Source organism: Lygodium microphyllum, chromosome 4 (assembly GCF_053477565.2).
Source record: "Lygodium microphyllum isolate KBCC chromosome 4, Lygodium_microphyllum_v1.1.10, whole genome shotgun sequence".
Taxonomy (NCBI): Eukaryota; Viridiplantae; Streptophyta; class Polypodiopsida; order Schizaeales; family Lygodiaceae; genus Lygodium; species Lygodium microphyllum.
In genome coordinates this window covers 162,771,338-162,788,222 of record NC_141138.1, presented here as the reverse complement: position 1 = coordinate 162,788,222, position 16,885 = coordinate 162,771,338, and the positions used below count along the sequence as shown (strand labels likewise).

The following is a 16,885-nucleotide window of genomic DNA, read 5'->3' as shown; positions in this document are numbered from 1 at the left end:
ATTATCTCGAAAGAGGGAATCAACATGGATCCAGAAAAAGTAAGGGCAATTATTGAATGGCCATCCCCAAGGAACCTAGAAGAGCTGCAGATCTTCCTAGGTTTATCTGGATTTTATCGTAGATTCATTCGAGATTATGCCAAAATAGTTGTTCCAATGACAGGCCAACTTAAAGGAAAAGGAAAGAGCTTTAATTGGGAAACAGACCAAAATGAAAGTTTTCAAAAACTTAAGATAGCTATTGCTACAGCTCCAGTATTATTAATAGTGGATCCCAATAAACCATTTGTGGTTGAAGCTGATGCTAGTGATAAGGCGATAGGCGCGATCTTATTACAAGAAGGTCGACCAGTTGCTTTTGAAAGCAAGAAATTAGACCGTGCAAAATAGAATTATTCTGTTTATGAGAGGGAGCTATATGCAATAGTACATGCAATGAAGAAATGGAGGCACTATCTGTACGGTGCCAAACTTTTGATTTTATCGGATCATGAAAGCATTAAGTGGCTTAATGATCAACCGGATTTACACGGGCGTAAAGCCAGATGGACCGAACTCCTCCAAGAGTTCGACTATGAGATAAGATATAGAAAAGGAAAGGATAATATAGTAGCTGATGCACTCAGCAGAATGCCCATCATTAATGAATTGAGTTTTACTCAGTTCACTTCCAACTTGCTTGAATCTTTAAAAGGGAAATGCCAAGTTGATCCGGCATATTCCAACATATGGGAAGCAATAAAAAATGGGGATCCAAATGAAAGTGCTTCTACTGAGGAAGGAATATTTGAGGATGTTCAACAAGGAAATGGAGCATCAGGGGTTGCTCAAACTGGATTCAAGTGGAAGAATTTTACCATTGATAATGGTTATTTACTCTACAAGGGTAGGGTATGTGTCCCGAAAGATATAGAAATAAGGCGCCAGATACTCTTTGAGTGTCATGATACCCCTAGTGCGGAACATCCAGGAGTTAATAAGACTTATAGTCTTATTAAAAGGCAGTTCTATTGGCCTGGAATGAATAAGGACATCCTTGACTATGTGGTCAAGTGTAATAAATGCCAGGTTAATAAAGCTGAAAGATTGAAAATGGGAGGACTTCTCCATCCACTAGAGATTCCTTCGGGAAAATGGGAGAGTATCTCCATGGATTTTATTGTTGCTTTACCCAGAACATAGAGGGGGCACGACTCTGTGTGGGTGATTGTGGATAGGTTAACCAAAATGGCTAGGTTCATTCCAACTTCAACTGATGTTAAAACACCAGAATTGGCTAGATTGTTCGTAGAGAACATATACCGATTGTATGGCCTTCCGGCAAATATAGTTTCTGATCGGGATAGAAAATTTGATAGTCAATTTTGGCGAGCGGTATTTAGGAAGTTGGATACTAAACTTAGCATGAGTACGGCGGATCACCCGCAAACTGATGGGCAAACGGAAAGGGTTAACCAAATCCTTGAAGATATGCTTAGGGCATATGTAAGTAAAAGGCAAACTAATTGGGAAGAGTATCTACCGATAGTAGAGTTTGCATATAATAGTGCCAAGCATTCTTCCACTGGATATAGTCCATTTATGTTAATGTATGGGTTTCAGCTCAGAGCTCCTTTTGCAGTAGGACTGCATAAGAAAAAGGTTCAGGCAGCTAAAGATTTTTTGAAGGATATGAATAGTATGTTAAAATTTGCTCAAGAAAATATTAAAAAAGCTCAAAATCGAGCTAGAGCATATGCAGATCCTCACCAAAGGGACATCTCCTTTAAAGAAGGAGAATTGGTCTATCTTAAAGTGCCTGAACAAACTAAAACTATGAAAAAGGGACAATGTCCAAACCTTTCACCGAGGTATTGTGGTCCTTTCATAATACTTAAAAAGATGGGAGAATTGGCTTACAAGCTTCAACTACCTGCTGGTAGTAAAATACATCCAGTTTTTCATGTAAGTAAATTAAGGAAGAAGTTGGGTGATTTGGATAATCTAATCTTAAATGATGACATTGAGCAGCTATTAAATGACCAATCTAATCCACATGAACTAGAAAGAATATTAAATGTTCCTAATAGACGAACAAGGAATACTATTTATCAAGAATGTTTGGTTAAGTGAAAAGATTGTTCAGAAGAAAGCTCAACATGGGAGTGAGTAAGTACTTTAAAGAAAAGGTTTCCCAATTTACAGTTAGACCTTCCAAGTATCGTTTTTGAGGACGAAACCGATTCTTAAGGGGAAGGAAATGTGACATTAAGGTAAATCAAGGGAAACATGCACGAGGATGACCGTTCGGGGTCTTGGGCGCCCGAACAGGGTTTAGGGGAGCCTAGAACCAAAGAGAGTCCAAGAATAGTAGGACTCACCAAGGTTTGACGGCTGGCAATCGGATCACGATGGGTCTAGCCAGCAATGAACTAGGCAAGGCTGGGAGGTGAAACGATCGCTCGTGCTCATTAGAATCGAAGGACTTTTTCTCTATTCTAGATTGTCTTCTCGAGAGCCTCCCGTCAAGGTCGTGGCCTGCGTGGTCTTACACATATAATAACGCCTGCAAATGTGACCATGAGACAAATCAAAGTACATATGCGTTTAGTGTCATCTCATCATGAAAAGTGAAAGAAAAATATATCCTAGTATAGTCTAACATCCAAAATCTAAAGATCTCAATGTCTAAGACTGTATATATAGAATATCTAGCTATAGTAGCTCTTCTCTATATCTAGAGGTCAATACAAGATCCCAGCTATGATGTGGTCCAAGGCTGCTCTACTAACATGTTGAGGGGTGAGTCTTTTGTCTTGCAATGATGGCCCTGATCTGACTATGGTGTGGACCCCTCAATCGTTGATTGAATGGTTGAGGTCATCATGCTCAGCAAAGTGCAATGGCCCTATCTAGTGTGACTCTGCGACGTGGGGTAGGTCCAGTCTAGTGAGATGAATCTGTGTTTGCTAAGCTAGTAGTGCCTATGGTTTTTGATCTATGGAAAAAAATTTGTCATTGCTCTTTGCTTGGGTCCCTCTAGGCAGGCTGGTCTCCTATCTCATATTAGTGTTGTGCGCCGCTTCTGAAGCTCCAAGAAGAAAAGGCCCAGACATCTCTCGTCCTCCTATTCCATGACATGGCAGAGGTGTCCAAAGCCCTCATGCAAGAGGTAATGATATCTTCCCCATATGTCAGTACACTATACATCTACCTATGTAGTGTTCTTCTGTCTCAAGCTCTCTATGACAGAGTTGGCATATCCTATCCTTTGCTAGACTACCTATCCATCTACTTGTCTCTATCCTCAGTGGATGGGAGGAGGTGCACATCTGTCCAATAGCAATCCGCATACCATGGGAGAGGTATGTATCCATATATTGTGGGAGAGTTGTATATCCATATACCATGGGAGAGGTGTGTATCCATATATTGTGGTTGGATAATAAATCCATCCTCACAGAGATATAGGGAGTGGCTCTGGTAAAACTCCATCTCCAGTCCTAGAGGAAGAGGTGGCTAAATCCAAGTCCTCTCCATCTCAACTCTTAGGACATTGGCTCTAATGATTGAATTCAGCTCAAATCGGCTAAGGGGAGTGTAGGACAGTCTAAGCTATGGTCAAAGGGCAAGGGTCAATTGATGTCCAATCCATGTAAACCTATCCAAGCTGCCATCTGTGAATACCAACATTCCTTCTCACCCATATCTGTTGGCTGTCTAGAGGAAGTCAATGCTAATTAGGGGTATCTGTGGCATGGGAGCTCCCATGTCCTTTGTAGGAAAGTCACTACTCTACAAAGTGCCTCCACAACCATAGGTGTTGCACCTGACTCTGTTCTTGTGAAGATAGGGGGTGGGGTGGAGGGCTTACTCCTAATCATGAAAGATATCATCTCAACAATGGCCTCTTTTTGCAGTCCCAGCCATCATCTTGGTCTCTCTCTAGGTTAGTTTGGTCAATAAGTGGGCTCAATTGTCTATGATATAGGTTGCAACTCCAAATCTTTTTTATACATGAGAGTAGGTGTGACTAGAGTGTCAAACAACCATAGTTTCGTGCGAGATTCCTGAAACTGTATGTGGGCATACTTGTTCTCAAGGGCCCCTAGGGCTGCATAGCCTTGTGCCTATCGGGCCTCAACTACCCCCTCAATGAAAATCTCAAGCCAAAGAAAGCGACTCCTAAGTATACATATTCTCATATGCTCCACTAAATCCCCTTCAAAGGTAAATTCTGCTACAGAAGTGTTGAATACTATGACTTTGGTTTTCCCAATATTCACTGTCTTTACAAAAGGTGTATAATGCATCCAAGTGATATTGCAAGCCCTTTGATGAGTTTGAAACAAGTAGAATATCATTAACATATAGTAGTATTGGTATTAACACTCCAGCTAGGCTAGCTCCAGATCCACCTTCTCTATCAATGTAGTCAAACACCTCATCTATGTATAGTCCGAATAATATGGATGAAAGCAAGCATCCCTATTTCACTCCTATGGTGCCATTGATCCTCTTAGATATAGGTATACAAATTGTCTAACCATTTCCACAAACTGACCATAATACATAAAGTGATGCTTTGAGTGTGTCACCTAAGTTGCTGAGGTGTTAAAGACCATAATTTTAGTCTTTCCAAGATTAAACTTGAGGCCTTTCTCTTCACAAAACACATGCAATGCATCTAAATGTCGCTATAGCCCCTTAGGTGAATTTGAGATGAGAACAATATCGTCTGTATATAACAAAATTGGTATCAATACCCCAGCCAAGTTGGCTCCCATACCACCCCATCTTTGTATGTAATCTTAAATCTCGTCAATGTACACAATCCAAACAACAAAGGAGAGAGCAGACAGCCTTGCTTTACACCAACCATGCTTGACGCTGAGTCTATTGTGCCTCCAGACACTCAGTATTTGACCACATACTAGGGTGAATTTTAGGATTGCATAGTCGGCTGCTAGACTGATCAGCTTGTTAGATATCTCAAAATGCTTAATTTCTAAAATTAACACTGGCAAGCCTATTACATAGTCCACAATGCTGGCTCCCTTTTTGCTGTTCCAAAACAAGTGAAAGCATCCACTCCCGGCTATCTCGATAAGCCATTGAATATAGCTAATCCGTGAGCACTTCCTAATGCTAGCAAATGGGATCCATATGCTATCATCTCCTTATCTTGTCCTTTCAAGCCCTAGTTCGTTCAATGTCAACTCCTTAAACATCTCATGTTTGGTATCATAAAAGGCTCATTGCTCACTTCTTGTGAGAGCATTAAAGTCTCCAGTTAGTAGTATGTCCCCAATGCTTGCATACCTCATAATGTCCTCATGTAGTACTTCAAATGGTAATCCCTCCCCATGGGAAAATGTTGAATAGGCAAGTGGGAAATAATATACTGCAACATATAGATCCCTCAAGCACCCTATTCTTAGCCTTAACCACATATATCTAGCTTACATATCTTGTGACACCACATGAATCATGTCTTGGAGGCTCTCAAGATAAAGAATAGCCACCCCATCCGACCTTGTACCTCTACACCAACACCCTTGCTACACAATGATTCTTTATGGGGGATAATGTTGCAGTCTTACTATCTATTTACACTACTGTCTCAAGAAAACAGCCAAAAAAAAGAAAAGAAAAAGAAAAAGAGAGAACAAAATTAGACCATTAAGTTGGGCCACTCAAAGAAGATATCCATCATTCTATGGCCATGGTAGGCCATGGGGCAGACTTGATTCAAGGACTTTGTTTCTTTGGGGTGAGATGTTGGAAAGAATATAGAAGCAAGGAGTAGTGGACATCTTGAAGAAGCAATAATTTCCAGGTCAACAAACCAAAAGATAAGTGACTTGAAATGCCATCTCAAACTACGAATCTTTATCCAAGGAGCTCTTGCCCTTGATTTGGCTATTCGCAAGCATGGGGCTTTAGGCAAGAATCGTTTGGTCAGGATTTACCTAAGCATAAACCACACTTAGCTATTCCCACATATGAAGGCTCTTCTTTTTGTGCAGCTTTCAGTAGCCAGCCTGAAGTGAAGTTACAATTTATTTAATTTTCAAGAAACATGCTCAATTTAAGAGACAAATTTTTCCACATCTATGGAGAAAACCCAGAGAAACCTCCAATTGCCGAACTTCTCAATGACAGACACATAACTATGTAGAAGTTTCAAGCAGTCTATAGTATTACATTTTAATTGGCAACAAAAGGACCCACAAGGTTTCAAGCACTCTAGAATGTCATTTATAGACAATACGGTCACACGATTTAACTTACGGGCAGCGTGTCTCCCATAGCTTTGCTCTTAGATCAACTTTCAGTTCTGTTTGACGAAGATGAGAAAGGGTCACAAGAGGGTTTTTACGATCAAGTGGTACCACAATTCCACCAGATTTCAAATCCTTCCTGTCTGGAGGCCGTGCCCAGTTACCAGTTTGAAATGCATTTTCAAAGCATCTTGTAAGGTAGGATGGGTCAATGAGCTTGTGAAGATTAATGCTTCCATCTTTGACCAGTACTTTCTGAAGGCTCTTACCCAGCTCTTTTCGTATTTTGAGAAAAGCTACCCTAAACTGCTCCAAGAAGAGATCCCCAGCAAGTTCCAACCGCTTGTTTTTCAAATCATCTTTGTCCTCTTCCTTCCGTCGATGCAACCAGCATTCCAATACACATTTCACCATATAACCAAGTAGCAAAGCCTTCTTGACATTTTTATCAGCTAAATGAGGGAAAAGCATGTGTTCCAAAGTCCTAGATGGCGTTTCTTCTGGATTTCTAGGATTTTTCTTGAAGATCTTACCGAGCAGCTGCAAGGCATCATCCTGTAAGCATGTAGCCCTCAGGCTGCTGTCCAATGATTTCCCATCAAGTATAGTAGAAGCCATTTTTAAGTTTGCAGCTTCAATTGATGGGATTATTAGATTAATCATCTGTGTGTCATTTGTATTGATGCCAATTATATCAATTAAATCTCTGTCATTTGTGATGCCCAAAGCTCGAAGTAAGATCACCACATCAATTTCAGTATTTACATACAAAAATTTCACAGATAAAATGGGCAGTCCAGGAGGGTCACTGTCTTTCTTGCTTTGAGTACATTTTAAAGAAATAGTGACATATGAAAACCGCTGCAGCAATCCCTCATTCAGCAGTGAAAATTTCACACAGTATCCATTGCCATTCTTCAGGCCATAACACCAAAACCCTCTGCGCTGCACTTCCTGACTAATCAAAACCTATATGAAACCAGTGATGTCAATAAACAATAAATAAGCCCTACATGAATCTGGAAAAGCAGAAAATGCTAACTAGTCCTGACTCTCCACAAATAAGAAGAGTTGATTGAGACGCATGTCAGTTCAATGAGACTACACTAGCATGGGCTACTAGATTTTCTTAAATAAGGGTGCTTGTGGACTCTCAATAAAACTGCTCCACACTGAAGTACAGATGTAGCATACGTAACCATGTAAAAACAATCTAATTACAAGTCCATAAGAAAAACTGACTAATAATTCTTCTGTTCAACAAAAGTTTGATAAAAGAGAAATGTTTCTACAAGCACAAGAAAAATATTCTGCAGCTGCTGAATGTCCAAATGCAGGCATCCGCTTAACTTACTTAATCGTCCACTCAATCTGGCTGGTTATAAAACATTGTCACATAACAAAAGACAAGTTTGAGGCAAAGTTTCAGGTTGCGATCTTGCAAAGTTTCACAATCATTCACCTATGAATGTGAAGTGCCTTGAGGAGGTGATTTAGCAAATTTACCTGAGATTTTAAAGCTTTATCGTGATTTTTTCAGTTGGATCCAACTTTAGATTAAGTTCCTTCAAGTTCAGCTGAGCGAGAGTCTGAAGCATTGTTTGATGCTCAAAAGCGGGAGGAATATCTCCCTACCCTTAACGCAAAGGCAGTCAAATGACATCTAGAGGTCACTTGGGCGCATCTTCATATTTCACTCAAAGGCACTGGTGGCTGCCACTACATCGATTTGTGACACTTCTATGCCATATATACTAGTCACATGATTTGGCATAATAAATTTGCTTCAGTCAGCCACGCTATAAATTAGCTACAGCTGTGGTTATAGAATTGCTGCAGAAGACTGGGACACTGGTCTTTGTCATATAGTTCTCACTGTTTTACATTTTACATGGTTGGTCATTTTACATGTTACTCAGATGCAATCAATGACACTTGCCATTTCTCGAGAGACAGCTATGTTATGGCCATGTGTCTTTCAGCCATGATATATCTGTCCCTGTGTCTATAAAACCTAATACAAGTAACAAACATTAATTGATTTGGGTGATTTCTATGAGATCTATGAGGAACTCAAAAACTTACAATTTTTGGCTCAAGTGATAATGTCAAAGAAGTTGCTATGAATTTTAAAGCGAAGATGGTTCCAATGCCCCTAAATGACACGAAGAAGAATGAGTTAGGTCTCAATATGTTGATGAACTTCAAAATTGCTTTGAAAGGTGGTCACCACTTACTAAAATGACAAGAAGACCACCATTTTGCTCTACATATTGTCCATGTCCTTCAAAATGACCATGGTTTACTATAATAGAGTTTGTCTAGTCACAATTACAGGAAATAACCGAACAAAGACTAGATCCTCAACTACTGTAACCTATCTTTCATGTAGAGGAACACATAAAAGCTTGAAAATGATGTCCTGATTGGATTAAAGACTTGCTCTAATATCAATGTAAAAGAGCCAAACTCCATAGCTAAGAAATACAAGAAATAGACTCAAGAAAATATAAAAAGCCATGATCAAGATTATCATAGCATATGAACTAAATTATCAATCTGAAGTATTACACCATGGAAATTATTAATGGCAGCAAGGAACTCACCCCTTGCAATGGTGGAGCAAGGTACGTATGCCTTAGCTATGGGACATGTACACACCCATGCCAAGGTGGAAGAAACCATGAAGGCCCTTGGGGAAGTGTTATTCCAATAGTGACAAATGATAAGAAGATTCCTACATTTGGTTAATTAGCCTTACTTATAGGCAAACCCTAGCTCCTCATATCCTAGGCTAAAATTAGCTACATTACAAGAAAAGAATCCTTCTTCTTGCTCAAAGATCACCCTTTCTCTCCATCAAACCCTGGGGAAGTTACTCATTGCATCAAGCTTGATCCATGAACTACACTTGAGCCAAGAGAGATCAGCCATTGCAACCAACCATTTTAGCCCATTTTTCAATGCATTTTGCATTGATGTGACAGCAAGCCATTTCTCCATCTTCAGTAGGGTTTGATCATTGTAATGCTTGCCAATGGTAATGCCTATCATCTTTTGAGAGTCTTGAAGCTTCTTCTTCACTCTTTGAGCATACTACATCTCCACAAATCCTAGCCATGGCAAAACAGAGCAACAACTTCTATGGTGAAAAATCTTCAAGATTATAAAAGGATTCTTAATCTTCTTGCTCATGAGGCTGGCTTACTAGCCATGGGCTTCTATTTATGTCAAGATTGAGCCATTTTCCCTCTTTCATAAGCTTTCTTCTTCCTCAAATGTTCATGGACAGCAATGATCATTAATTCTTCATCAACAAGGCTTCAAGATAGAGGACTTTTACTTCTCTGAGGTTAAGACTCCTATCTATAGCATGGATACATGGAGATTTTACAGGCATTGGTTGCATTGGAGGCATCTTGAAGCCTACAAGCTTGGATTTGAAGGTTCTTCAATAACCTTGCAAATTTCTTATCATTGAGGGCTTAAGGCAACTAAATATATTCTAAGTTGAAGGATTGTTAAAAAAATTGAAGCTAAAGCATTGAAGTCATGGATTGCATAGGAGCATATTGAAGCTACTTGAGTTGCGGGAGCTACTTTAAGCTAAAATTGGATTGCTCAATCTTCATCAACCATTAAGAGGTACTCTATTATTAGTCTCTCTCTCTTTCTTTAATCCTCTTATTGGGCCATTATCCATTTGTTGGAAGAGAGGCAAGAATTGATAATGCATTTTATGACGCTCATTGCTTGTATTGATTAGGCATTCCTCTTCATTTCAGCAAGCACTCAGTTTACTAAAGTATTTCACTAAACCCCTTTGCTCAAAAATCATTTTGGATTGGATATTTTGATCTTACCCATAACTTGTTGATGCCTAATTGTGCATAGCAAAATAAATGAAAAAACCATTGTAAAAGGGTAAGACAAGTAGAGAGTCACGTGCTAAATCCCTTTTCCCATCCATTTTACCATTTCATTTTCCAATCCAATGCATACCACAGAATGAGCTGAAAGTTTCTTTCAAGAATAGCATTTCATGCTAGTTGCTTAGCTTAGAATTAGACTGCCATGTTGAAAATACCCGCAAGAAAAAGCAAATGCCATGTGAGAAATGAGAAAAATGAGAGGTGACCCACCCTCACATCGACGATCTCAAAGGGATGCACAAATTGGCTTGGGAAGGAAATTCGCACACACCCCTGTTGTGCTAAGAAATGCACTTAGCCACTCAAACAACCCCAAAACATGCTTATTTTAGGCTTATTTTAGCCAAAACCCTAAAATAGGAAGCGGATCGAGAGAGTTAAGTGGGAGAGGATCTAGAACCCTAATTTTCTATAAATTGGCAGCTAGCCCTCCACTCTTTCTTCAATCTCGTTTTTGTAGATTTCAGGTGTTTTAGCTTGCTGCCCACACCCCGTTCACGGAGGACATCTCAACTGAAGCTGTCCATTGCTATCTCCATCAATTGGCGCCTGATTTCCAACCCTCTTCACGCAATTTGGAGTTGATTTCAGTCAGGCGATTGTTGTTCCTATGCAGACCTATTGCCGTACAGCCTGCCACGTCATCACAATCCTGCTGCCTAAGTTTTCAGTCTTTCTCTCTCCTGCAAGCTGTCCTACCTGCGTTTTTAGTCTCTCTCTCACCTGTTGCCTACGTTTTTAGTATTTCTCTCTCCTACAGGCTGTCTTGCCTGCGTTTTGTCTTTCTCTCACCTGCCTGCGTTTTAAGTCTTTCTCTCTCCTCACTGCTGTTTGCATCAGATCCAGCTTCTCACTACTGCATTTGTTGGTGTTTGACATCCGAAGGCTACCTTGGTACGATTCGGGATTACCTTGGTACGATTCGGGATCCGTTCGGAGTACGACACACTCTCCAGCTCATTACCCCTGCCCTGATCTTTGAGATACAGGAGTTTGAGGTTCAATATTCATTCACTGCATCGTGTGTTTGCTGTATGAGCATCGTATTATTCAGTAGTTATATCACTTCATTTATTCACTGTGTTCATTGTCTCTGAGTTACCCTAACCCTTTCTGTGTTCTTTTATCAGTCTGTGCTTTGTTGTACAGTTTCTATTTATGTTTCTGTGTTAGGATATTTCTTAACATGGTATTAGAGCCTGGTATTCTTTGAGGAACCTAGACCTTTGATCTGAAAGCTCTACACAAGAAGCAAGAACAACAGTAGGTTCAAATGACTTCGAACACAACAACACTGATTCAGTCTCCAAGACCAACTATGTCGAGAACTCAGCAAGAGTGGGCTGATCAACTTGCTCCACAAAGTTTTGACATGGTGGATGACACTTTTGATTATGTGGAAGAACAACTAGGCAAGTTGACCTTTGAATAATATAAATTGATCATAGCTTATAGACAAAAGAAGATTGAGGAGCTTGATCGAAGGATTCCCCTTCAAGAAAATCTCCTAAATGAAGGTATGTATGAATTTCCCTCTTTAGATTTTGCGCGCAAGTCTGATGATGCTGTAGGACTGTTGAGACCTCCATCAGGGATGGGCCCCCTTGTTGGAAAACAAGACCTGGAGTATGTTCATTTATTTCATCCACTTTCATCCACTCTGATGCAAGGTACGTTAGATTCATCTTTTGTGTCTTCTTCTTTTACTTCTTCTACTTTGCAATAGTCTGGTAAAGATCACGTGGAAGAAAGAGCACAGTCTGTTGACTATGGAAAGGTCCTCTTGAGGATCAATTCTTGTATGTTAACACATGTCGTATGGATTAAGAAAGCTGCCACTTGGCAAAAATTTCCCATGCAAGTGGGGGAAAGGCTAAATAGGGCTGAAGGGAGAGGGAAATCTCGTTTTTTCATTTGGGAGCTGTTGGGAAGAGGTGTTGGACTGTTGCTGCCAGCATTTGGGGCCATTTCCCAGCCATTGGAAACCATTTTGGTTATGGAGATTGCATATTCTTGACCTTGGGAAGCTGGCAATTGCTGCTGATGCACTTTCTCCTGAAGCACAGTCTCTGATGCTTCTATTGTTGTTGGTGCATCCGTTTGGGGCTGGTACAACAGGGCAGCAGCTGATTTTGATCAATTCTTCGCGACAAATCTCAGAATTTTCTCTCTCTACAACATTCTCTCATCTCCTTCAGCCTATGCTTAGCCATTCTCATCAATTCTTAGCCATTTGGACGAGATTTCAACCATTTTTGGTGGGCTGATCTGTAATTTCTGTAGTAAATCCTAGTTTACAGCAGAAATTAGGGTTTAGCAACCACCTTGGGATCCGTGCCAGAGATTGAAGGCTCAAGGGACTAAAATCAACAGCTGATAATTGAAGATTATCAAGGGATTTCAAGAGCCAGCCCATCCCGAATTGATTTGGGGCAGCATTTGGCCAGCCAAGGGTCAAATTGGAGAAGAAGTCCTGGGTGAATCAAGGGGCAAATGCCAATTAAACATAAGCAAAGCATCAAATTTTCACGTCCTCGTGACATACCACCCCTTTGAAATCCTTACAATCGTCCTCAATTGCACTGTAATGTGTCAAAGCAAACAATATTGCACTGGAATTTTCACAAGGCATCATAGTCAACACAACATTGGCCACTGCTAGCTAACTATCTCTTATGCCCACCATTTGCTGAAAATTTCCAACCAGCATGAACATAGCATAAAACTCAACAATAGTCCAAAATTGTTGCCAAAAACTCATCGGATGCATCCCAAACTCTTGTTTCTCAACAGTGCTGACTATACAACCATAGTAAAGCATAAAGCGAGCCGAAACCGTGGCTGAATTGTCAATGGCATTCAATACACATGTTGCTGTCCATAGAACTAGCTGAATACCACTGAAACCAATGATCATACACTGAAAACCAGCACTCGGTAATCAGTTTCTCATGATCATAACTTAATGCAAATGTACAGTTTCAGAGCTGCAATGAAAACCATACCCATCTGCATACATACCACAGTGACTAGTACATTGAATAGTGACGTCATGGCAAACATATTGTCAGCACGCTACCTCCCCCTTGAGTATCAAGTGGTACTCTGGACCCTTGCCCTGCTGAACCTGAAAGAGCCCGATCCAAAGTTGGCTCTAACTGAAAGGCATCAAGGTAAAGCTGCAACAACTGAGGATGGTCTACCAAGTCATCCTCTTCCATCCATTTAGCATCCATTGGTGAACAGTTGTGAAACTTTAGACATGTTTCCAACATTCTCACTATCATCTTTATCCTTAGTAAAAACCAAGTAAAGTAAAGGAAAAGGAAAAGCGAAACGAAGATCCCATATGCCCCTAGATTCTTCTACTTGAAACCAATAAGGCCTGAGAGACTAACACATCCATTGACTATCGTCGGCCTTTCTTTTTGACATCAAAATTTTGTGAGATAATATAAAAGTTGTACTCTAAATACTACCACCTCATAATGTCAAAGAGACTATCACCAAGCAATTACACATCCCAATGAGCAAGATGGAAATCAAGGTATTGAACAAGAGGAATAGAGACGAGAGAAGTAGTGTACATGACATGCATTTTTGAAACCTCACTTTGACATGTGGATTAGTTTTTAATCACATGATTAAGGAAATGTTGCACATGTGAGATGCAACTGGGGTTAAAGTAAATTTACGAGCTTGAGACTCCAGAAAATCACAAGATGTCAAAGGCAAAAGTTGCTATAAGTTATGTTGTACATGTACTTCGTGGTATCCGGTGTCAATTGTTGGCCTAGGTCATTCATTTGGCCATAGGTGTCAATTGGTGATATTAGAGATGTGGAGTTTAATGATACCTAATGCTGATCTAATGGTCAAAGATGGCACAGAGAGACTTAGGAGTGGAAGATGCCCGACCAATTTAATTATTGGCCAATTAGATTATTTTTCTGGGCACAGAAATAATTATTAGATTAATTTTTAATAATTAAAGGCTGAAAATTAATATTTAATGATGGATAAGGTTGGAAAACCCATTTGAAAAGGCTGCCACTTGGCAAATTTGCCCATATAGGCTGGTAAAAGGCTAAAGAAGAGAAAAAATGAGATCATTCTTACTGTAGCAAATGTGGGAGAGCTGTGAGCAACCATGGCCAGCTTATTTTCAGCCATTGCAGCTAACCACGAGTGAGTTTTGAGGAGACGATTGTAAATTCACATCCTCCACAGCTGAGCAATTGCATCCAAGTACAAGGTGACAACTGATTTGGATATCTGAGCTATAGGCGACAGTATTTAATGCTGTTGTGACAGGGCAACAACTGCATTTGACTGATTTTTAGTCATTCTTCGCAACAAAACTCTGAATTTTCTCTCTACAGCTTTCTCTCTCATCTCCCAGCCATTTCACAGCCTTGCTCCGAAGATCTTAGCATTTGGACCCTTGGAAGCTAAGAAATTGCAAATTTCTCAACTATAAACCTTAATTTACAGCAGAAATTAGGGTTTAGCAACAGCCTCGGGAAGCATGCCAAAAATTGAAAGCTCCAAGACTTGGATTTTTTAGGGCTAAAGGTAAATTTCAGCTCAATTTAGGTGGAGGACTAGCCAACCATTGAATTTGGGGCATTTCCATCGTCTATGAAGTGGGTGAAGGCCAATTAAGTGCCCGAATCAAGGGGCAAATCAGATTGAAGACTTGCTGGTCGCTTTGGACAACAAGGGGAGTTTGGATTGCGAAGGAGATCAAGAAAATCCCATTGTAAATCAACTTCTTGTTCAATAAAGATAAAGAAATACTGAAAGGGGTGCCAATTTTGGGGCCAATCGGGTGTGCATTGTCCAAGATCAATAGGTAAATTTGTATTTTCAGATTTACATTTATTGTTTACTGCTGTAATTAAGTTGTAATCAAGGATTTACCACCCATCCACGAAAGGAAGGCTGGCTTCATGGTTCCATTGCCAGGATACCATTAAATCCTTTGAATTGGTGGGCCCGTGGTACTTGATTGCAACTTGGGACTATTGCATTATTGCTGAAATTGTTATCAACAATGAATTACAACAAGCATGTCTTCACATGGTGATACGAGATCAAGTGGAGAGGATGCATCACTCCTTGGTCAATCATGTGGTGAAGGTGGAAATGCAATGACTGATGCTGGGCATGGTTCTCAACATGGACAGCGTGCTGAAAATGTGGGAAATGACCCAAATGTTGGCACTTCAATGCATAAAGAGGCTGATGACTAGCAAGGGGCTAAAGAATTTGATGATAGCTTTAAGGATCAAACATACACAGCAGCAAATCTTTTTGCTGAATTAGCAAAGGATCCCCAGTTTACTCGATTCTTGAATGCCCCAAAGAAGAACAGCAAAGGCAATAGCTTCGAAACAGCCACAAGAACCGAAGGAAATGCCTAAGCCTTCTTTAGAAGAGTCCCAAAATGCTTGATGAGCACAAACAGTTGGTATTAGTGGGGTAGCAAGTGCAAATGCATGGCCAACTTGGTAGTGCCAATCCATGGGAACATGGGCAGCAAGGCAATTATGCACATGCAAGCATGGGACAGCAAGGATACTTTGGTGGTGGTACCATTTTTCATACTATGGTTGGATAAGCACCGCATACGGGAATGTATGGCACAAATCCCTATGGTATGTTGCAGCCAATGCATGGCTCATAACAGCTAATGTATCCGGGTAATGCAAGTGGAATGTCTAACCCCATGTATGGCAGCATAGGCATGATGCCTGGGGCACAAAGCATGACATATGGATATGTATCGGCATCCCCAAGGACTGTTGGAGCACAAGATTTGGTATTGGTCATGTAGGTGCTTCAAATAGTGCTAGTTTTTATGCAAATACAACCAATGCACCCTTTTTGCAATAGCCCATTTATAATAACTTGACTCCCATAGGTCCGCTAAAGGACTATGATGAAGGTGGGAAAAGTGTGAAGTTTGAGCCTTTCAATGGTGCACAAGATAGGCTGAAAGCACTTGTTTTTATTCAGCAGTTTGATGCAACCTATTCTGTAGGCAACTTCACAGAGGCATCTAAGATACGCAAAGCAACCACTGATATTTTAACCATGGTTTATGCTTAGTTTTCGCTATACTATGGTTTGGTTTTGCCAAATGAGTTGAGCTCATGAGAAATGGACATGTCACATGATAATCTGGTAATGTTTTTAAGATTCTTTGTGAGTCTTATGTTATGTTAGGTTGACTAGTAATTTTCAGCATATGTTGGGCATATGGAATAGTTAAACAGAAGTGTGCAATGTTGTGTTGACTATGATGCTCTATGGAAATTCCAGTGTAGTACTTTGCTTTTGATGCATTTGGCAGCACAATCGAAGACAATTGCAAGGATTTCAAGGGGAAAGGTTGTTATGAGAACATGTATTTTTGAAACCTCACTTAACATGTGGATTAATTTTTAATCACATGATTAAGTAAATGTTGCACATGTGAGGTGCAACTGTGGTTAAAGCAAATTTACGAGCCCAAGACTCGAGAAAATCACGAGATGTCAAAGGCAAAAGTTGCTGTAAGTTATGTTGCACAAGTACTTGGTGGTATCTGGTGTCAATTGTTGGCTTAGGTCATTTATTTGGCCATAGATGTCAGTTGGTGACACTAGAGATGTGGCGTTTAATGAACCTAACACCGATCTAGTG

At 40.2% G+C, this 16,885-nt stretch overlaps 1 protein-coding gene across 2 annotated transcripts in view; it reads right to left on the bottom strand.

The window, feature by feature from the left end:
* LOC148037852 (DNA-directed RNA polymerases IV and V subunit 2-like) overlaps positions 1–16,885 on the bottom strand; it is a 38,220-nt gene that overhangs the window by 18,088 nt on the left and 3,247 nt on the right. For both annotated transcript variants that reach the window (XM_087676813.1, XM_087676815.1), the window contains one exon: positions 6,274–7,232. In XM_087676813.1, the coding sequence (XP_087532939.1) occupies positions 6,274–7,232 (959 nt within the window). The remainder of the gene's footprint in view (positions 1–6,273; positions 7,233–16,885) is intronic.